General features: G+C 43.7%; 3 protein-coding genes across 4 annotated transcripts in view; 1 reads left to right on the top strand and 2 right to left on the bottom strand.

Annotated features, from left to right (window-relative positions):
* abhd12 (abhydrolase domain containing 12, lysophospholipase) overlaps positions 1–9661 on the bottom strand; it is a 40243-nt gene extending 30582 nt beyond the window's left edge. The window contains exons 1-2 of one of the 2 annotated variants that reach the window (XM_084153540.1): positions 9573–9661; positions 8763–8937 (exon numbers count right to left, since the gene is read on the bottom strand). In XM_084153540.1, the coding sequence (XP_084009666.1) occupies positions 8763–8935 (173 nt within the window). In that variant the 5' untranslated portion in view covers positions 8936–8937; positions 9573–9661. Of the gene's footprint in view, positions 1–8762; positions 9026–9572 lie in introns of those variants that run through there. The other variant, XM_084153541.1, reaches the window with a different exon arrangement.
* A 48-nt stretch (positions 9662–9709) lies between these two features.
* gins1 (GINS complex subunit 1 (Psf1 homolog)) lies at positions 9710–12504 on the top strand. Its single transcript, XM_084153210.1, has 7 exons — positions 9710–9967; positions 10847–10911; positions 11046–11144; positions 11278–11368; positions 11471–11587; positions 11840–11914; positions 12003–12504. Exons 1-7 carry the CDS (start codon positions 9893–9895, stop codon positions 12069–12071), a joined length of 591 nt encoding a protein of 196 aa, XP_084009336.1. The 5' UTR covers positions 9710–9892; the 3' UTR covers positions 12072–12504.
* A 625-nt stretch (positions 12505–13129) lies between these two features.
* LOC311110606 (ninein-like protein) overlaps positions 13130–21191 on the bottom strand; it is a gene marked incomplete at both ends in the record, with an annotated part of 45966 nt that continues 37904 nt past the window's right edge. Inside the window, 11 exons of the mRNA XM_084153125.1 lie at positions 13130–13321; positions 13404–13517; positions 13735–13893; positions 14233–14346; positions 17196–17342; positions 17473–17619; positions 17726–17839; positions 18007–18261; positions 18456–18525; positions 18674–18778; positions 19310–20746. Of these exons, the coding sequence (XP_084009251.1) occupies positions 13130–13321; positions 13404–13517; positions 13735–13893; positions 14233–14346; positions 17196–17342; positions 17473–17619; positions 17726–17839; positions 18007–18261; positions 18456–18525; positions 18674–18778; positions 19310–20746 (2854 nt within the window). The remainder of the gene's footprint in view (positions 13322–13403; positions 13518–13734; positions 13894–14232; positions 14347–17195; positions 17343–17472; positions 17620–17725; positions 17840–18006; positions 18262–18455; positions 18526–18673; positions 18779–19309; positions 20747–21191) is intronic.

The following is a 21191-nucleotide window of genomic DNA, read 5'->3' as shown; positions in this document are numbered from 1 at the left end:
ATGGCTGCCAGAGTAGGGCCAATCAGGGCAGGAGATAACTAATGCAGTCTGACATGGGATTTTGAGAAGAGGCTTTGAGCAGTGTCAATGCCAGCCTGTCTGGTTGGGCTGAAAAAGAACAGGCTAGGGCCCTAGGACCAGAGCAAGACCACGAGACAGTCAGGGGTCAGGTATAACCAAAGGGATCTCCAAGGACCAAAATAATATAAACAGATTGGTGCTCACAGCAGAATATGAGTTGCAGTAGATTCAACAAAAACCACAACAATGCTCCATAACACTAGAGCTAAGTTTGGCAGATAAATATATTAGAACCCCTTGACTACTGCTGTACATTAGCTGCAGGAGAAGCACTGCCAAGGTTAACAGCTTCAGTGTCTGAAACCAGATTCTTCTTGGTCATTGACACCATGCAGGCTGAACTTTTGTCTCAACCTCAAGTTAGAATACTTCAGCCCACGAGAGAGTTGACCATCATGTTCCAAGTGAGGCTTCTAAAAAAGCACCTCAGCGATGAGCACAGCACACCCACACTATATTCCATAGAGAGAGAAATCCTCTGCTAGCAATGGGAGAGCTGTCAAGAGGGATCCTGAAATAACAGCCATGACACAGTCAATTCCAGCCACGGCCGCTTGAGCCTAAACAGCATCTAACAGGGCCAATCAAACCAAAATAATGAATCTCCTTATGGGTGGGCCAGTCAGAGCAATCACAACAAATAATATAAACTTAGTTAAAAAACAGCATGCTGTGGTTTGGTATGAAGGGCATAAAAAAGCAATATTTTAATAGCTAGGAGGTCTGGCTGGCACAGTCGGACATAATCTGAAGCAAATACAGGGTCATAGTACATGTGCACTGTGGTCCCCTATAAGCTAATCAATATTTGGGTTTTAAGCAGAATTTAGCAACAACACTAAATGAGTTAACACTAGTTTTTCCATCCATGTTTTTCCCTTCCAATTTCCTCAATAAACTTGATACTGGGTGCTTAGCACGATTTCCCTTAGGAGATTTACGGGCACAGCCACAGAACATTCACACTTGTCACCCTTGTGTGCAAGGTTCCTTCCAGTCAGATCATCATGAGCCAACTGCAAGCCAGGAGGACCCATTGAAGTTGCTGGCAAAGGGCCACTGAAATTACTTGGTTGATGTAATTTGCAACATGAAGGTCAAATTGGACTATATACAGTTGAAATCGGAAGTTTACATACACCTTAGCCAAATACATTTCAAATTGAAAATTTCACAATTCCTGACATTTAATCCTAGTAAAGATTACCTGTCTTAGGTCAGTTAGGATCACCACTTTATTTTAAGAATGTGAAATGTCAGAATAATAGTAGAGAGAAGGATTTATTTCAGCTTTTATTTCTTTCATCACATTCCCAGTGGGTCAGAAGTTTACATACACTCAATTAGTATTTGGTAGCATTGCTTTAAATTGTTTAACTTGGGTCAAATGTTTCGGGTAGCCTTCCACAAGCTTCCCACAATAAGTTGGGTGAATTTTGGCCCATTCCTCCTGACAGAGCTGGTGTAACTGAGTCAGGTTTGTAGGCCTCCTTGCTCGCACACGCTTTTTCAGTTTTGCCCACAACTTTTCTATAGGATTGAGGTCAGGGCTTTGTGATGGCCACTCCAATACCTTGACTTTGTTGTCCTTATGCCATTTTGCCACAACTTTGGAAGTATGCTTGGGGTCATTGTCCATTTGGAAGATCTATTTGCGACCAAGCTTTAACTTCCTGACTGATGTCTTGAGATGTTGCTTCAATATATCCACATTATTTTCCTTCCTCATGATGCCATCTATTTTGTGAAGTGCACCAGTCCCTCCTGCAGCAAAGCACCCCCACAGCATGATGCTGCCACGGTTGGGATGGTGTTCTTCGGCTTGCAAGCCACCGCCTTTTTCCTCCAAACATAACGATGGTCATTATGGCCAAACAGTTCTATTTTTGTTTCATCAGACCAGAGGACATTTCTCCAAAAAGTACAAACTTTGTCCCCATGTGCAGTTGCAAACCGTAGTCTGGCTTTTTTAATGGCGGTTTTGGAGCAGTGGCTTCTTCCTTGCTGAGCGGCCTTTCAGGTTATGTCGATATAGGACTCGTTTTACTGTGGATATATATACTTTTGTACCTGTTTCCTCCAGCATTTTCACAAGGTCCTTTGCTGTTGTTCTGGGATTGATTTTCACTTTTCGCACCAAAGTACGTTCATCTATAGGAGACAGAACGCGTCTACTTCCTGAGTGGTATGACGGCTGCGTTGTCCCATGGTGTTTATACTTGCGTACTATTGTTTGCACAGATGAACGTGGTACTTTCAGGCATTTGGAAATTGCTCCCAAGGATGAACTAGACTTGTGGAGGTCTACAATTTCTTTTCTGAGGTCTTGGCTGATTTCTTTTGATTTTCCCATGATGTCAAGAAAAGAGGCACCGAGTTTGAAGTTAGGCCTTGAAATACATCCACAGGTACATTTACATTTACGTCATTTAGCAGACGCTCTTATCCAGAGCGACTTACAAATTGTACACCTCCAATTGACTCAAATGATGTCAATTAGCCTATCAGAAGCTTCTAAAGCTATGAAATCATTTTCTGGAATTTTCCAAGCGGTTTAAAGGCACCGTCAACTTAGTGTATGTAAACTTCTGACCCACTGGAATTGTGATACAATGAATTGTAAGTGAAATAATCTGTCTGTAAACAATTGTTGGAAAAATTACTTGTGTCATGCACAAAGTAGATGTTAACAAACTATAGTTTTGGCAAGTCGGTTAGGACAAGAAATTTGTGGAGTGGTTGAAAAATGAGTTTTAATGACTCAAACCTAAGTGTATGTAAACTTCCGACTTCAACTGTATGTCAGCTAGCCGTGGTGGTGGTGGGAGGGGTTATTCATGTGCGTTAGTACAGTCGGTTCATGTATCTAAGGGTGACTGCACTACTGTAGTTATGCACCACCCAACAGCCCCGTACTGCTGTGCAGTAGCATACAGAACAGCTAGCCCCTGCTCATGTAGCACATGGGAATATGTGAAACGTACTCCTCAGCCTTTTCGCATGGCGCTGACTTAGGACGCTTTGGAGGCGGTCACGTGTGCTAGCAAGGCAGAGGTCTCGAGTTCGCGTCCGGTATGGGCTGAATCGGGAGGAAGTGGTACTTCGCTAAGCAAGCAGCGTGACATTACACTCAGTCTAGAAACACAGTGAAAAAATGACATAAGAATATGATGGTGCAGTCCATCCTGCAATATGATGACCAGGCCACTATAAGACTAACTGGCTGGCTGAGACTTCAAGGCAAAAAGAGATGACCGTAGCTAAATACGCTAAGGAACTGGCACTCATTTCTGCAGAGTAAATCAATATCCCTAAACTTAGTCTAATAGTTTGATTAAGAAGTGGGGCATTTGCTGCCAAATTAGGCCAAAGGTCAGACAATGTCTTCTGGACTTTCTGTTGAGGAACGTAATGCTAAAAATGACATAAGGCAAATTGTTGTAATGAGACAAAACAAAATACAGGAAGTGAATCTGCAAGACCTTTGTGTCTCAGTGTCTGACTGATTATAGTGTGGTTATTGGAAACAGGTAAATGCACTATGACAGGGCCTGAGCAGTAGCTAGCAGTCTTGACGATTGCAAATCTGACAACTTGAGACAAAACAGAGAGAAAAAAAAACTGTGCAGTCATCTTGACAGATTACAGCTGTGGGAATAGACTGACAGGTACAACACATGACACGTCAATAAACCAAGTAGGCAGAGACACCAAGGAAACAGAGTGACCCTGGGAAGCCTGTTCCTGGGGTGTGGGTAAACGAGGGGAGCACCAAGTGGGAACTGAAAGTCGCTGTGTAATGTATTAAGCTACATAGAGGTACAGATCCCGCAGGAGGGAAGGGAAACTGCATTCTTCTCTCGGTTCTTCTTTCCTTTGCACAAATTAGTGTCCCTGGCTTTTCAGCCGGCCTTCTGTGATTTGTTTTATCAGTGATGCCACTGCAAATTAGCAGTGTGCCTATTTGCAATGGTCCTGTCCTGTACAAGTTTCTATTGGATGTCCCATCAATGGACCGAATTCACAACCAGAAAAGAGTTTGAAGCAGCTGTAGCCAAAACAGCAAATTTGAGCAAGTTCTAATCTAGTCTTGATACCTTGGAGCTTACAGTTTAATAGTGTTCTTAAGCTTAACTGGCCAATACCCCTGCCCTGCCACTGAGGTAACAGAATCAGGCCAAGTGAGTAGAATTTCTTCTCTGAAAGAGGGGCAAAATAGCAATGGAGATGTCGCATGCAGAATAATATTTATCGCCATCACTAAAGATAGAACTTCATGTCACAGCTGTCCCAATGATCAGAACAAAATCACATGGTCCTCTGTCCTCCCACCCAGTTAGTAGAGTTTAGTGATCACAAGAGGTGTCCTTGAAGGATGTTTTCTAACCAGCAAGCTTGTTGTTCTTTAACATTATCATAATCAGCCAACTCAAATGTGAATCACTCCAACATGGTAGTGTTGAGTTCTGGCCTGAATTCCAGTTCTCTGAACAGGATAGTGACTAAGGACCTGACCATTGTCCTGATGTGAACTGGCATCAGTCCAAGTGGTTACATGAGCTTCAAGGACTGAGAATCTTGGCACTAAAAATACCTCTTCATGAGGTCTCTAATAATCAGTCACCAAACCCCAATGACTAGCTCAGACAAATGAAATGGAATGCAATGCATTCTTAACTAGAGCCAATGGCAAGCCACAGTCTATTTATTGTCGAGATAGAGCTGTATTCACTCAGTGGACAGGGGTCATAAACAAGCCTCAAAGCTCATCTCTCTCACTCTACCTAACCTTGGCGACAGGCCAAGGTTCTGAAAGGAGACCGAGGCTATTGAATATTTAATCAGAGTATTCTATTCACCTCAAGCCAGCCCCTACTCTCTTGAGTGAACTGAAGACTGTCTTTCAAGATAAGAGTGGCGGGCTAAAAACAACCAAGCGCTAGGCTAGAATGACTCATCACACTTCCCAATATTAGTCTTGGAATGTGAAGTGGGCAGCAATAGCAATCACATTTGCTTGATGATCACTGATGCATCAACATGGGTTTCATGAATACAGTACAATTACAAGTTTGAATTCCATGAGTCTGCAATTAGGTACTTCTTTCAGGAACAAGTCACAATAACAATGCATAAAATAGGTAGCTTTGTTATCGTTTTGCAAGAATAAATCTCGGACGGATTTATACCTGTTTGTGTGGGATGTTAGCGTAGGCTACTTATTGTTTTTAGTATAAATACATGCGTTACTTACATGAATCTTGTTACTACAGAAATCTATCAAAACAACACAGCTTAGCCTAGGTGACACCAAACAGTTTCTCTGCTCTCCCAGGATCAGGAGTGGTTACACAAAGAAGATTTTGGAGAGGAAAATTAGCTTGATTAAGTAATAGCATATTACCTTGCTGTGCGTTTCTGATTAAAATAAATAGATACAGTAGGCTCGATACAGTTGAAGTCGGAAGTTTACATACACTTAGGTTGGAGTCATTAAAAATCGTTTTTCAACCACTACACACATTTCTTGTTAACAAACTATAGTTTTGGCAAGTCGGTTAGGACATATACTTTGTGCATGACAAGTAATTTTTCAACAATTGTTTACAGACAGATTATTTCACTTATAATTCACTGTATCACAATTCCAGTGGGTCAGAAGTTTACATACACTAAGTTGACTGTGCCTTTAACCAGCTTGGAAAATTCCAGAAAATGATGTCATGGCTTTAGAAGCTTCTGATAGGCTAATTGACATCATTTGAGTCAACTGGAGGTGTACCTGTGGATGTATTTCAAGGCCTACATTCAAACTCAGTGCCTCTTTGCTCGACATCATGGGAAAATCAAAAGAATTCAGCCAAGACCTCAGAAAAGAAATTGTAGACCTCCACAAGTCTGGTTCATCCTTGGGAGCAATTTCCAAACGCCTGAAGGTACCACGTTCATCTGTACAAACAATAGTACGCAAGTATAAACACCATGGGACCACGCAGCCGTCATACCGCTCAGGAAGGAGACGCGTTCTGTCTCCTATAGATGAACGTACTTTGGTGCAAAAAGTGAAAATCAATCCCAGAACAAAAGCAAAGGACCTTGTGAAGATGCTGGAGGAAACAGTTACAAAAGTATCTATATCCACAGTAAAAGTCCTATATCGACATAACCTGAAAGGCCGCTCAGCAAGGAAGAAGCCACTGCTCCAAAACCGCCATAAAAAAGCCAGACTACGGTTTGCAACTGCACATAGGGACAAAGATCGCACTTTTTGGAGAAATGTCCTCTGGTCTGATGAAACAAAAATAGAACTGTTTGGCCATAATGACCATCGTTATGTTTGGAGGAAAAAGGGGGTGGCTTGCAAGCCGAAGAACACGGGGGTGGCAGCATCATCATTTTACATTTTACATTTAAGTCATTTAGCAGACGCTCTTATCCAGAGCGACTTACAGGAGCAATTAGGGTTAAGTGCCTTGCTTAAGGGCACATCGACAGATTTTTCACCTAGTCGGCTCGGGGATTAGAACCAGCGACCTTTCGGTTACTGGCACAACGCTCTTACCCACTAAGCTACCTGCCGCCGTGGGGATGCTTTGCTGCAGGAGGGACTGGTGCACTTCACAAAATAGATGGCATCATGAGGAAGGAAACTTATGTGGATATATATTGAAGCAACATCTCAAGACATCAGTCAGGAAGTTAAAGCTTGGTCGCAAATGGGTCTTCCTAATGGACAATGACCCCAAGCATACTTCCAAAGTTGTGGCAAAATGGCTTAAGGACAACAAAGTCAAGGTATTGGAGTGGCCATCACAAAGCCCTGACCTCAATCCTATAGAAAATGTGTGGGCAGAACTGAAAAAGTGTGTGCGAGCAAGGAGGCCTACAAATCTGACTCAGTTACACCAGCTCTGTCAGGAGGAATGGGCCAAAATTCACCCAACTTATTGTGGGAAGCTTGTGGAAGGCTACCCGAAACATTTGACCCAAGTTAAACAATTTAAAGGCAATGCTACCAAATACTAATTGAGTGTATGTAAACTTCTGATCCAGTGGGAATATGATGAAAGAAATAAAAGCTGAAATAAACCATTCTCTCTACTATTATTCTGACATTTCACATTCTTAAAATAAAGTGGTGATCCTAACTGACCTAAAACAGGGAATTTTTACTAGGATGAAATGTCAGGAATTGTGAAAAACTGAGTTTAAATGTATTTGGCTAAGGTGTATGTAAACTTCCGACTTCAACTGTATATAGTCCAACAATGTGCTGCTGAGCTACTGTCATTTGAGTAACTAGCTCAAAGTATAGGGATGACCTTTTTTCTGCCCTGCTAGAGCTGCCCCGGTCAACTGTAAGTGCTGTTATTGTGAAATGGAAACATCTAAGAGCGACAATGACTCAGCCGTCTGTCCTCGTTTGCAACACTCAACACAGAGTTCCAAACTGCCTCTGGAAGCAACGTCAGCATAAGAACTGTTCGTCGGGAGCTTCATGAAATGGGTTTCCAACGCCGAGCAGCCACACAGAAGCCTAAGATCACCATGCACAATGCCAAGCGTCGGCTGGAGTGGTGTAAAGCCATTGGACTCTGGAGCAAGAGAACGCCACCTGCCCGAATGCGTAGTGCCAACTGTAAAGTTTGGTGGAGGAGGAATAATGGTCTGGGGCTGTTTTTCATGGTTCAGGCCCCTTAGTTCCAGTGTAGTGAAATCTTAACGCTACAGCATACAATGACATTCTAGACGACTCTGTGCTTCCAACTTTGTGGCAACAGTTTGGGGAAAGCCCTTTCCTGTTTCAGCATGACAATGTCCCCGTGCACAAAGCGAGGTCCATACAGAAATGGTTTGTTGAGATCGGTGTGGAAGAACTTGACTGGCCTGCACAGAGACCTGACCTCAATCCCATCGAACACCTTAGGGATGAATTGGAACGCCGACTGCGAGCCAGGCCTAATCGCCTGACCTCACTAATGCTTGTGGCTAAATGGAAGCAGGTCCCGCAGCAATGTTCCAACATCTAGTGGAAAGCCTTCCCAGAAGAGTGGAGGCTGTTATAACAGCAAAGGGGGGACTAACTCCATATTAATGTCCATGATTTTGGAATGATATGTTCGACAAGCAGGTGTCCACATACTTTGGTCATGTAGTGTATAATAAGGGGATTATAAAGTATTCACTTGGAAGACAGAGTAATCACGTAAGTCATGTGGGCATACCCATAGGTCTTAAGATGTAACTCAAAGCACCATCCTCAGTTATCAGCATATCAACAGCCCTGTGCCTATGGTATGTACATCGTTCCACACCTGCCCCAAGCAGTTCTACTCCTAACAAAAAGAGAACTTCAGTCATCCAGTAAAACCTGTGTGACCGGAGGCAGAGGTATAACTGTTTTGTATGACTAAAAACGTATTCACAGTGAAATGGCCCTCCTATAGCCTAATCAAAGCTTTGGGTGTAATGTGATTTAAAAAATGTATTATGAATATGTCCTCATGTTAGACTGCCTGGAGTGGAAGTATTAATTAAAGTCTGTTTCTTAAATACACATTTGTATTATTGAACCCCAACAGTATTCCACAACACAGTTGCCACCACAGTAATGAGATTAGTGTACTGGCCGGATAAGTGTTGGTTGCCTATCAGACTTCCATGGTGCAAACATGCCTTACCTTCTAAATGGTCTGCCCATTGTTTTGTCCGATTCCGAGCCAGATGGGACAGAAGGCTCAGGAACCCCTTCCCCTCTCTTGTGACAGTAGTTTAAATCCGGACTGCTGTCCAGCAATGTGTTGGTGGAAGAGCTGTCATGGTCCACGGTGAGCGAGTTATTTCGCTTTCGCATCACTGAAATGTAAAAGCAGAATGTGAAAGAAACGCGACAATATGAGGTCAAACACCGTCTATCACTACTGCATTTGATTTGACAGCAACACTAGACAGCGCCGGTGATGTAGCTTGGCAACAAATTCTCCGTAAGAAGCCGGGTAAAGATGAGGTCAGGGTGCCGTTGTTTTCTCACCCAGCACCGCTGACAATCAGCACTTTTGCTAGCTACATTGTTTGTACAAGTCCGATATCTGCAGAGACCAGCTGATCAAATCAACCTTTCCCCTAGGTTCCCCATTTAAGCCGATCAGAACATACCAGTACGCCATCTTTGTAAGGGAAATGTAGCTACATAGCTAGCTAGCCACTTTTCAAAACACACCACCTTATCTAGCTACATGTTATTTCAGAATAAACCCCCACATATTCCAAAATTGAACTAGCTAACATATTAACTGTGACTTCTAAACTGTATACTAGCTAGTTAACATAAACTGACAGCAAGTGCTTTTGCGTGAAACACAGAAACTCGTTAGCTAGCTAAAGCTAACGTCGCTAACTAGCTAAGCAACACAACGTGTTGTTTGTTCTTATATTCGAATGCAAATACTATTTATGGCTTTAATAAAATAACAATTACAAAAATATAATACCTTTTTTTCTTTCTTATTAAACTGACAACATGACAAGCGAGGACACCGGTAATTTGCTGTCCGCCACGGTGGCAGCAGCAGGTGTGGTTGGTTTGGTTTGTCTTTCATCGGTACCCATAGTTTCCGGTTATGTGATCATAACAAAGCATTTTGCCGCGAAAACTCAGCAGCAGTCCGTCTACAACAATTCACATCATTCTAGAATCCGTGTAATAATTACAGGATAATCACTAGTTTGATGCAATTGTAAGGTTTAGCATACTGTTGTCTAGCCTTATATACGGTATCCTATTACTTTATAACAACATATACCAAGCGATATGTTTTGTGAAAAGGCAATCGAAATAATCAGAGAACTTCACCGCATGGGCGATGGTCAACTGCCTGCATTCAATGTAAGTGGCACATTCAGGCAGGGTATAAATATATACTGGATTTGTAGCAATCAGTGCAGATAGAATAACTAGCTAGCTAGATAGATAGATTGTTAGTTTACTCTAGCGATGCAGGAGTCAACACTGGCTTGGCACGGGATAGCTAGTACACCCAACTGCCACACATGACGTTACTATTAATGGCTTAGCTATATCAACCATCTTGCTAGGGCTGCACAATTAATCGAATTTTCATCGAAATTACAATATGGACATGTGCAACAGGTCCCCCTGGGAAACTCTGACCAACATTTGGTTCTTACTCTGTCACTACAACTTCTACTGTATCTGGCATTTTCATTAGTTGTCATAGTCCCCTGTAGCTCAGTTGGTAGAGCATGGCGCTTGCAACGCCAGGGTTGTGGGTTCGTTTCCCACGGGGGGCCAGTATGAAAATGTATGCACTCACTAACTGTAAGTCGCTCTGGATAAGAGCGTCTGCTAAATGACTAAAATGTCAATGTAATGCCAAACAACACCAACCATAGAATCGGAATACTAATTTTATTTCTATGATTCCAACAGTACACCCAAGTGTTTTGATCTAAATCGCAATATTTGGTTAAAAACAAATCGCAATTAAATGATTTGCCCATATGGTGCAGCCCTACTCCTTGCTGTTCTCGAGAGCTAAAATCAACCTAGCCAGCCATCACTAGAATGCGTTTCACTCAGTAATAGCTAACATCAACCAAGCCAGACTATGAATAAAAAGTGAAGGCGTTTAGATCAGTTTCATAGTTTGCAATTTGGTTGTAATGCCACTGACTACATGGTCATTTGACTTCTATTACTGCTCACTGACACCTTCTTTACATCTATGCTCTCTGCACTTTTCAGGAAGATGGTATTCGTCAGGTGCTGGAGGAGATGAAAGCTTTATATGAGCAGAATCAAAGTGATGTGTGAGTTAAGACATTAAACATTGTCACCCATTGACATTGTCTTATATAATCGAATGTGTATCTCTTTCCCAAGGAGTTGTGAAATAATACCTTAAGGGTTTTAACAAATGCGTTTTATTTCACACACCTCAAAGCAATGAAGCCAAGTCTGAGGGCAAAAGTGAGCTGATTCCAACCATCAAGTTCCGTCATTGCTGTCTACTGAGAAACCAACGTTGCATCGCTGCCTACCTGTGAGTGCCTGATGTGATAAGGAGTTGATTTTGAGCTCATCATCAATACTAATGTTTTTTTGTTGACAGTTACACTGACCATATCATAGTTTATTAGGATAGGACAACATCATTGCTTATTTCCTCTCCTCAGCTATGACAGGCTCCTCCGCATTCGGGCTTTGAGGTGGGAGTACGGAAGTGTGTTGCCCACAAACATCCGCTTCCACATGTGTGCAGAAGAGGTATGTTTCTTTCTCCTCTTTCGAAGGCAAGAAACAAATTGGACAGAAGATGGCAGGGTAATGTCATCTGACTCTTAAAATGTCATGTTTCATTTTGAATAGTTGGAGTGGTTTAACCAGTACAAGAAGTCCCTGGCTACTTTCATGAGGTCACTTGGAGGAGAGGAAGGACTTGACATAACACAGGACATGAAGCCTCCAAAGAGTTTGTACATTGAGGTAAGCTGCACAAGGGAACTGCATGCCCGCAAGGACCTGACCAGAGACTAAGTGAATGTTGGTAGGGGCCACTTGTGCTGTTAGTCATCAACTGTATCAATTCATTCAAACTGTAGCACATAGACCCTTGACTGATAAAGGTGCTCCTTGCTTTGGTCTTCATTTAGCTATTTGTACGTATTGGTCATGTTCAATTGATTTTACCCTCTTGCCATTTAGTTTGTTTCTCACCAAATGTATTTCTCTCCATAGGTGCGCTGTTTAAAAGATCATGGAGAGTTTGAAATAGACGACGGGACCATCATTCTTCTGAAGAAAAACAGTCAGGTATATAAAAAAAACATAACCATCACTATACATGCACATTGTGTAAAGAATTGAACATGAGTCAAAATCAACTCCTCTATCTCCGCAGCATTTTCTGCCACGATGGAAGTGTGAGCAGTTGATTCGCCAGGGGGTCTTAGAGCATATCATGTCTTGAATCAAATACCAGAACAACTATATTACCTTTTTTTTCAGCAGAGAGGATTATCCATTGAAGTGAGACAATGCATCAGGTGGTGCTATTTTGAAAAAGTGCTTTAAAACAATAATTAATTCATATACTTAGCAGGAGGTCATTTATTACTTGGTCAGTTTTGTTTTACTTTAATTGTGGAGTGATTGTGTAGTGCATGACAAATCCACAGCTTGCATGTTAGTGTTTTTAATTACCTACATACATTATTCGATTGACAATACATTTTTTAGTACTCAAATAATTTAGCAATTAAAAGGTTGACTGTACAGCAGTGCATCAGGAATGAAAATTGTGCAGATGTGTATCAAAACTTTACATGTGTAAATACTGTGCTTTTGGTTGATCATTTAAAATACCACAAAGAACACTTCATTAAAAAAGTAGCTAAACCCTTTCTTTGATTCATTTTGTGTGATTAAATGAGGTTTCAGCCTTTCGCATACAGTACCATTCATCTCATAGTCTGACAGACCAACACTTAAAGTTATGTACCTAAATAGAGCGTTTGGTGATCAAACTGGAATGTTATACCATTGGTCCCATTATACATCTAATCGACTCTCAGACCTACCAACGCAGCATGATGCTAGAGGATAGTCTGTTCGTTATCCTTTAGTAACCTAACGGAATACAATACTTCATATGAACTTTGACCTTCACAAAAAAATGAGTCTTTCATTAACCAAAATATAAGAAAAAAAAAATATATATATATACATACACAAAAACAAAAGTACATGCATAATACCCTGGTGGCTGAAAACACAAGACTTGTGCTGTTCCACTTACCCAAATAACCTGTGCTAATTGTGTGCAGTCAAACCCACCATCCCAAGAGGGAGTTGTTACAAAGTGATTTTGTTATGGACCTTACAGAATCAAATTGTGGACCACCTGCCACATTAAGCATCTGTGTCATTGGGACGGTCATCCAATACTAAGGTTAAGGGAAGGAAACTAAGAGGTCTTTCACAGTTGTCAGTCTTTTGGGGAGTAGCGTTCTGAGTAGTAGGGAACTGCTACGCAGAGAGGGAGGCAGGGGCGATCTTACGAAGGAGCTTGTTGAGGGCTGTAATCTTCTCCTCTAAGAGGAAGTTCTTTTTCTCAGCACTCTTCTGCCGCTGCTCAGTGACCTGCAGTGCCTTCATCAGCTGGGAGTTCTCCACATACAGGTCCTTCAGCATGATGTCCGACTTGGCATTCTTCGCCAGCTGTGGGTGGGGGACAGGGACAACGAAATGGTCAGATTTGTTTCTCTGGCATTTGTTTGTCTCGTATGAATGGTAAACTGACCTGCTCCTTCAGCTGGTTGACCTTCTCCTGCAGCATCTTGCGCACACTCCTCAGCTTGGTCTCCACCTCCTCCATCCTCTCCTGCATGTTCCCCATCACTTTCTCATATTGCTCCTGAGCACCAACAGAGAGCCAGCATTTACAGCATGTCAACATCATACACATTTCCTCTGCATACATTTATTTTATTGATCACTTTTAGTTCTGTGTTAAGCTATGGTCGATTCTTCTGAGAAGTGTTAAATGGTGTAAATCTGTCATTTTAGAGCTCATGACTATTGAACTGTCACCAGTGGCTGGATTGGGTGCATCCTGTAGTGCAGTATATTACCTGCTGCAGGCCCATCTGGGTGCTGGCTTGCTGGGCCTGTGTGCAGAGGGTCTGCTCCAGCTGTTCCCTGGACCCCAGTCCTGCCTCCTCCCTCAACTGCTGCAGCTCCCGGACATGCTGGGCCTGGGCCAGGGTCAAGGCCGTGTCCACCATTTGTGCCTGCACCATAAAACAGTGTGTGTGTTGAGAATCAACTACATTGTAGTCAGACTGTGCAGTGATCCACAAATCGCCTTGCATCCCAAACTATTCTTGCTCAAACTGATCCCCTCAAACACGCTGATAGACTCAATAGGACATAGGAATGGAGTTTGGAAATGTTCATGAAAGGAATTAGCCTCAACTTTCACAAGCCTGAGGTGGATTAGTGCAAACTTGGATCATGGTGTTAGTTGTTCAATTTGAGGTTCAATTGGCAAACCTGCTTTCAGTTTAGAGATTTAGTGCCTCAGCAAAATTACATTTATCAATTATTTAACAAATGTTTAAGGTAATCACCTGATCCTGTGCCTCTGCCCTGGCAGTCTCCAGCTGTATCTGTTTGTTCTTTAGAGTCAGACACTCCTCCATCAGCCTCTGTACCTCCACATCCTGGCCCTGCAGCTGATACACCTGAAGGAAACAAAGCACAACAACCACTTCAAAAATAATTCACCTTTATAATAAAGCATTGCATGCAAGCATCAATGATCGCATTTACAGACTAACAGTAAGATTTAACTCGGAGCGCACATTCGAGGATCAGCCCCAGGGGTTAATTATTTGAAGTAGTAGCCTAGGCTATGAACTGTGCTTATGCTTTTTTTTTTTTTTTTAAAGCTAGCTAGCTATTGATCCTCTGGCTAAATTATAGTATCTGGTGTAATATTTTGAATTTGATTTATTTATGTACAAACAGGAGACATAATATATACTGAACAAAAATATAAACGCAACATGTAAAGTGTTGGTCCCATGTTTCATGAGCTGAAATAAAAGATCCTAGACATTTTCCATACGTTTACATTTACATTTTAGTCATTTAGCAGACGCTCTTATCCAGAGCGACTTACAGTTAGTGAGTGCATACATTATTTTTTTTAAATACTGGCCCCCCGTGGGAATCAAACCCACAACCCTGGCGTTGCAAACGCCATGCTCTACCAACTGAGCTACACCCCTGCCGGCCATTCCCTCCCCTACCCTGGACGACGCTGGGCCAATTGTGCGCCGCCCCATGGGTCTCCCGGTCGCGGCCGGTGACGACAGAGCCTGGATTCGAACCAGGATCTCTAGTGGCACAGCTAGCACTGCGCTGCAGTGCCTTAGACGCACAAATAAACATCAAGTTTTGTGCACAAATTGGTTGACATCCCTATTAGTTAGCATTTCTCCTTTGCCAAGATAATCCATCCACCTGACAGTTGTGGCATATCAAGAAGCTGATTAAACAGCATGATCATTACACAGGTGCACCTTGTACTGGGGACAATAAAAGGCCACTCCTAAAATGTGCAGTTTTGTCACACAACACAATGCCATAGATGTCTCAAGTTTTGAGGGAACGTGCAATTGGCATGCTGACTGCAGGAATGTCCACCAGAGCTGTTACCATAAGCTGCCTCCAACGTTGTTTTAGAGAATTTGACAGTACGTCCAACCGGCCTCAAAACCGCAGACCACGTGTAACCACGCCAGCCCAGGACCTCCACATCCGGCTTCTTCACCTGCGGGATCGTCTGAGACCAGCCACCCGGACAGCTGATGAAACTGTGGGTTTGCACAAACTGTCCGAAACCATCTCAGGGAAGCTCATTTGCATGATCATCGTCCTCACCAGGGTCTTGACCTGACTGCAGTTCTGCGTCGTAACCGACTTCAGTGGGAAAATGCTCAACTTCGATGGCCACTGGCATGCTGGAGAAGTGTGCTCTTCACGGCTTAATCCCGGTTTCAACTGTACTGGGCAGATGGCAGACAGTGTGTATGGTGTCGTGTGGGCGAGCGGTTTGCTGATGTCAACATGGTGAACAGAGTGCCCCATGGTGGCAGTGGGGTTATGGTATGGGCAGGCATAAGCTACGGACAATGAACACAATTGCATTTTATCGATGGCAATTTGAATACACAGAGATACCGTGATGAGATCCTGAGGCCCAGTGTCGTGCCATTCATCTGCTGCCATCACCTCACGTTTCAGCATGGTAATGCACAGCCCCATGTCGCAAGGATCTGTACACAATTCCTGGAAGCTGAAAATGTCCCAATTCTTCCATGGCATGCATACTCACCAGATATGTCACTCATTGAGCTGTTGGGATGCTCTGGATCGATGTGTACGGCAGTGTGTTCCAGTTCCCGCCAATTTCTAGCAACTTCGAACAGCCATTGAAGAGGATTGGGAAAACATTCCACTGGCCACAATCAACAGCCTGATCAACTCTATGTGAAGGAGATGTGTCACCCTGCATGGAGGCAAAAATAGGTCACACCAGATACTGACTGGTTTTCTGATCCACGGCCCAATTATTTTTTTTAAGGTATCTGTGACCAACAGATGCATATCTGGTCGTGTCTACATTTGACACTTACTTGCGACTTCTGCTATCAGAATACGAAGATCACATTGAAAAGACGGGTCTAGTTGCTTTGTGGCCTGATTGTGTCCAGATCTGGCTGACCACTTCAGGTGGTGGTCAGGGATGCATTGTGTGCAGATTTCTCTTCAGTCTGGATGCAATCAGGCTTCCGAAAGCCATACAGTGGGCGACGTCATCAGCACTCCTCCCACAAGTCTCCAGAAAACATGTGTTTTGGGACTGAGGCACCTTTTCATTATAACGTTGGAGGAAATACGTTCCTAGCGTGTGAGGACCGTGTTTCCTGGCCTCATAAATGCTAGCCAGCTAGCTAATATTTAGAGAAACCATTTTTATGCTAACCCATTTGCAATCCCTTTAGCGTTGCTTGCTGGCTAGCTACAGAGGTTAGCTGGCTAGTTAGCTACAGTAGTTAGGTACTGCCATCAGTTGTTGTGTTATTATCATATTTGTCCTATTCCACCGTTTGTGGAATGCATACTGGCATTTGAATATAGCACGGGAAAAGGGAATCCGGACACACTGGACACGGTAGACACATTTAAATGTAATTGTAGATGCACGACGCGTTCGGAATTCCATGATCAGAAATCTATGATCAGAATACTAAAGCTGCATGAACTGTCAAGTCTAGACATGGCCTCTGTATTCACAGTCATGTGAAATCCATAGATTAGGGCCTAATGAATTCATTTAAATTGACTGATTTCCTTATATGAACTGTAACTCAGTAAAATCTTTGACATTTTTGCATGTTGCGTTTATATTTTTGTTCAGTGTAATTTTGGCAAATTTATTTCAATTTACCACGGGGTGCTGCAGCACCTCCAGCACCCCTACTTCCCGTGGCTATGGCTTTAAGAGCAAGTAACGTAGCCCTACTCTGTGTAGCAGCTCCTGGTTTTGGAGGTGCAGGCTCTGGCACTCCTCCTGTAGGGCCATGGAGGCCTCCACCTCATGTTTCTGGGCCAGATGCAGCTGCTCCTTCTCCCTGCTTAGCCTGCCCATGCTGGCCTCCAACTCCCTTACCTGATGATCAGCAGACAACAATGAAGTCAGTCAAAGTGATGTATCACAACGCTTCATTAAAGATCACATTCAGGAGCAGCAAACAGTGAGCAGACATTTGTATTGTTTTCGTCGTCAGTATGTCACTTACCTTGTCCTGGGCATCCTGCATCATCCTCTGGTGGTTGGCTACTTCCTGGGTCTGGCCATTCTTCTCCTGACCCACAGCCTGGAGCTGGGAGCGAAGCAGCTCCGTCTGGGAGTCCACAGAGCGAAGAGACCCTTGGAGCTTCTCAACCTGTAAAAAAATTACATAATTCATACATATTCAGTCAGAGGAAAGACTTGGAAGATGTCAATTCCCCCCAACAGAGTTGCAATAGCCAAGTACATCCTTCTCTCACCTTCTGGGTCCTCTCCTCCACCTCCATCAGCAGACTCTCCTTATCCTGCTCCAGCCATTGGTGCTTCAGGGTCAGGCTGGTCAGTGAGGACTCCACATCTGACAAACGCTGGAGCTAAGAGCAAACAAGACAATCAAGAACCAAGATACATAAAGGAGACCCATTCATTAAAAATGCTGACCAAGAAAATTCTCACACACTTCAATTTCCCATAGACCAAACGTAGTATCTAGACACTGGAGAACTCTACCGCAACTGTCCCAAAAGTCCCCCATATATACCTTTTCCTTGATGGTGTTGAGTTCTCTCTCAAGCAGCTCCTTGTCTTGCTGCCAGGCTGCCTGCAGGTGGAGTCTCTCCCTCTCCTGCTCGGTGGAGGTCTCCTGGAGCTGCCTGGCTGCGGTCGCCAGCCTCTCCGTCAGCATCTGGACCGCCCCCTGGTCAGCACGGAGACGGGAGCTCAGCTCAGCGTTCTCGCCGCTCAGTTGCAGGTTGCGGGTGCTCAGGTCCATCACCTCTTCCTGGTACTTGGCGTTCTGAGAGGGAAGGGGTTCGAGGAAGGGTTTATCAGACTGGGATTGCTCATCACTATGCAGTGGCCTCGGGTGATTGAGAGAATGATCATGTGTCCAATTATCAAAATGTAGGCTATAAAAATCTATCAGGCTAAAAGGGTCAGTTGAACTATGTAGGGTGATTATAGTCAAATGGAAAATGATTGAAAACAAACCTCTTTGTGAAGTCTCTCCTGCTCCTCCCTGTTCTTCTCATGTTCCTGCTCCACTTCGTCCAGTTTCTTTCTGGTGAAATCAAAGATGGAAAGGAATGATTAATAGCTGTGAAGACAGAATACAGCTTAAATAACAACCCTTCTGTAATAGACATTTGTAAACCATCTCTGAATTGAGCATTCTCTCACAGCAACACATTACTGATGGATCGACTTACTTCTTCTGTATGATCTCTTCCTCCATTCTCTGGACATCCTGCTGTAACATGGCCAGTCTGTCCTTCAGAGCACTGTTCTCACAGTTGACCTCATCTAACTGAGACCTAGAGTTGAAATAGTTTAGATAGGCATTTTAATCTGGCAGATATTTAAACAGTATTTATCTGGGGATTGATTTCATGGAGGCATTTATAATTTGAAGCAAACATTTGAGTTCCAGATGAAACTCTGGGTGAAATCAATGCACTTATGTGGCGAAGTAAAATGGACAAACATTCAATGATACAAATGCTGTTATTCAGAAAAATGAAATCTAATATCATGCACCTAAGTGAAAATCATTCTGTTAGAGACAGAAAATTGTTAATGCATTCCAGACAATTCAAATTTCTAAAGTTTGATGTTGGCGCACAGCCTGCTAAGGTGTAGAGAGTTAAAGACTTAGAGAAGGTTTCTGAGGAGAAAAGGTGAGGATCTCTTTCAGATGAGAGCAGATCAGTTGCTATTAGTCATTAAAATCTCAGCCACCATGTTTGGGGCAGAAACACATCGGAATCAAGGCAGGTGAAGGTTAGTCGTTTGAAGGTTGGTTTGGTTTGATTTGATTTCCAGCGACAGGCCTGCACGTCACAAACCTGTGTGGACTGGTAGGGTCCATCACCATCTCCAGAGCCATGACCAGCTTCTCCATCTCCACCAGCTGCTCCTTCATCCTGCTCTTCTCCCACTCAAAGGCCTCCTCCAACCTGTGGACCTCTGCCTGAGAGCACAGCAGGGCCTGCTGCAGCTGGACGGTGGTGCTGCTGCCAGCCTTTCCTCTGAGGGAGCACAGCTCTCTCTCCTTGGTCTCCAGCTGGGTGTTCAGCAGCTCCTCTTCCCTGTAGTGCTTATTGGACAAGGCTTCTGCCATCTCTAACAGACCTGCAGTCTGCTTCATATCTGACTCAAGGTTGTCTACCTCTGTGGATTTGGCCTCTAGCTGGATCCTGAGATCAGAAACCAGGTTGGATGTTTCGCCCAGTTGGGCTTTCAGCTTGTGGATGTGGTCTCGGAGTTTGGATGATTCAGTTTCCATTTCTACAATCTGGTTGGAGAGTTGGTCTGCCAGGCGGATGTAGTGGGTGTTCTCCTGGCCCAGACAGCCCATCTCTTCCCTCTCCAGGTCCAGGGTGGATTGGATCTCCATGACTTGGGTTCGTTCCAGCCTCAAGGCTTCCTGTAGACTCTTCTCTGCCCTCTTCCAATGGTTTAACTCCTCAGTGACACAGTCAAGATCTGATTGTAAACGGTCAACAGTTGTTCTGTGTTTTCTCAGCTCCTCCATTAGCTTCGCGCTGTCCGTCTTCTGGGAGTCCAGCTCAGCAGTCTGCCTTGAGCGTCGTTCAACTTCGTTTCTCAGAGCCTCCTGTGCCCTCTCCAACTCCCCCCTCAGGGTATCCGTCACTTCCTCTTTGGCCCTCAGCTGAGCTTGCTGTTGTACGAAGGCGCTGGACAAACTGCTACAGTTCTCCGCTACCATTTCCTTGTCCTGAAGAAGTGTCATAGATTCAGACCGTAGACTATGCAGCTCCTCTCTTAGCTGAGACAACTCACTAAGGATCTCTCTCTCTCTATTCCTCACCAACCCCAGTTCCTCCTCTACAGCATAATGTTCAGAGGTCAGACGCTCGGTCAAAGTCTCAACAGACTCCAGACACACAGTGCGTTCCTCCAGCTGGGCACAAACCACTTCCAGTTTGGCCTCTAGTTGACTGCACTGTGTTTGATACTGCTCTAGTTTCTTCACCCTATCTGAGGCCAGATCTGCCTGCTCCTGCAGACTGGCTATGTGCTCCTTCAGCTGCCGGACTTCCTCCTGGTGCCCTTCCTCCAGCATCTTCCTCTCCACAGCGGCCCGGCTGCAGATCCTGGCCTGCTCCTCACCCGCCCTCTCTGTACTGTGGAGCCTCTCCCTGTGCCTCTCCTGCTCCAGTTCCAGCCGCAGGCGCTCACAGTGTAACTGGTGCATGAAGCTGCGCTGGGCCTTGCCTTGCTGAGTCTTCATCTGAGACACCTGCTGCTCTGCCTCTTCCCTGATTACATAGCACACACTGTTCACTAAGGCACACAGACACAGATACATACACACACACACATACCCTACCGGTCAAAAGTTTTAGAACACCCCCATTTTTCCAGTTTTTATTGAAATTTAAGCAGTTCAAGTCCAGTGAATAACCTGAAATGGTACAAAGGTAAGCGGTAAACTGTCAGAGGTCAAAAATAAAAAGTTTAAGTTACCAAAAACTGAAAGATAATGTACATTTCAGAGTTATAAAAAAAAATCATTTTTCAGGGAACAAGTAATGGGTTAACAACCTGCAGCTGTTCTGCAGCAATGGAAGTTAATTAAACCTTGAAAGTTGATACAAACAATTTCTACAGGTGTCCCAACTTTTGTTGATTACTTATAAACCCTCTGTCTGTATAAAAGCAGTGTTGGAACACACTGTGTTACTACACCCTCTAAAGCATTAT

Source organism: Coregonus lavaretus, assembly GCF_964263955.1.
Source record: "Coregonus lavaretus genome assembly, chromosome: 36".
Classification (NCBI taxonomy): domain Eukaryota; kingdom Metazoa; phylum Chordata; class Actinopteri; order Salmoniformes; family Salmonidae; genus Coregonus; species Coregonus lavaretus.
This window is presented reverse-complemented; position numbering and strand designations above follow the sequence as displayed.

Bases quoted from the DNA above. Each gene is read 5' to 3' on its own strand.
- gins1 (XM_084153210.1), top strand. From the start codon at position 9,893: ATGTTTTGTGAAAAGGCAATCGAAATAATCAGAGAACTTCACCGCATG. The intron at 11,145-11,277 runs GTGAGTGCCTGA...TCCTCTCCTCAG, and splicing joins CGTTGCATCGCTGCCTACCT to CTATGACAGGCTCCTCCGCA. The intron at 11,915-12,002 runs GTATATAAAAAA...CTATCTCCGCAG, and splicing joins TTCTGAAGAAAAACAGTCAG to CATTTTCTGCCACGATGGAA.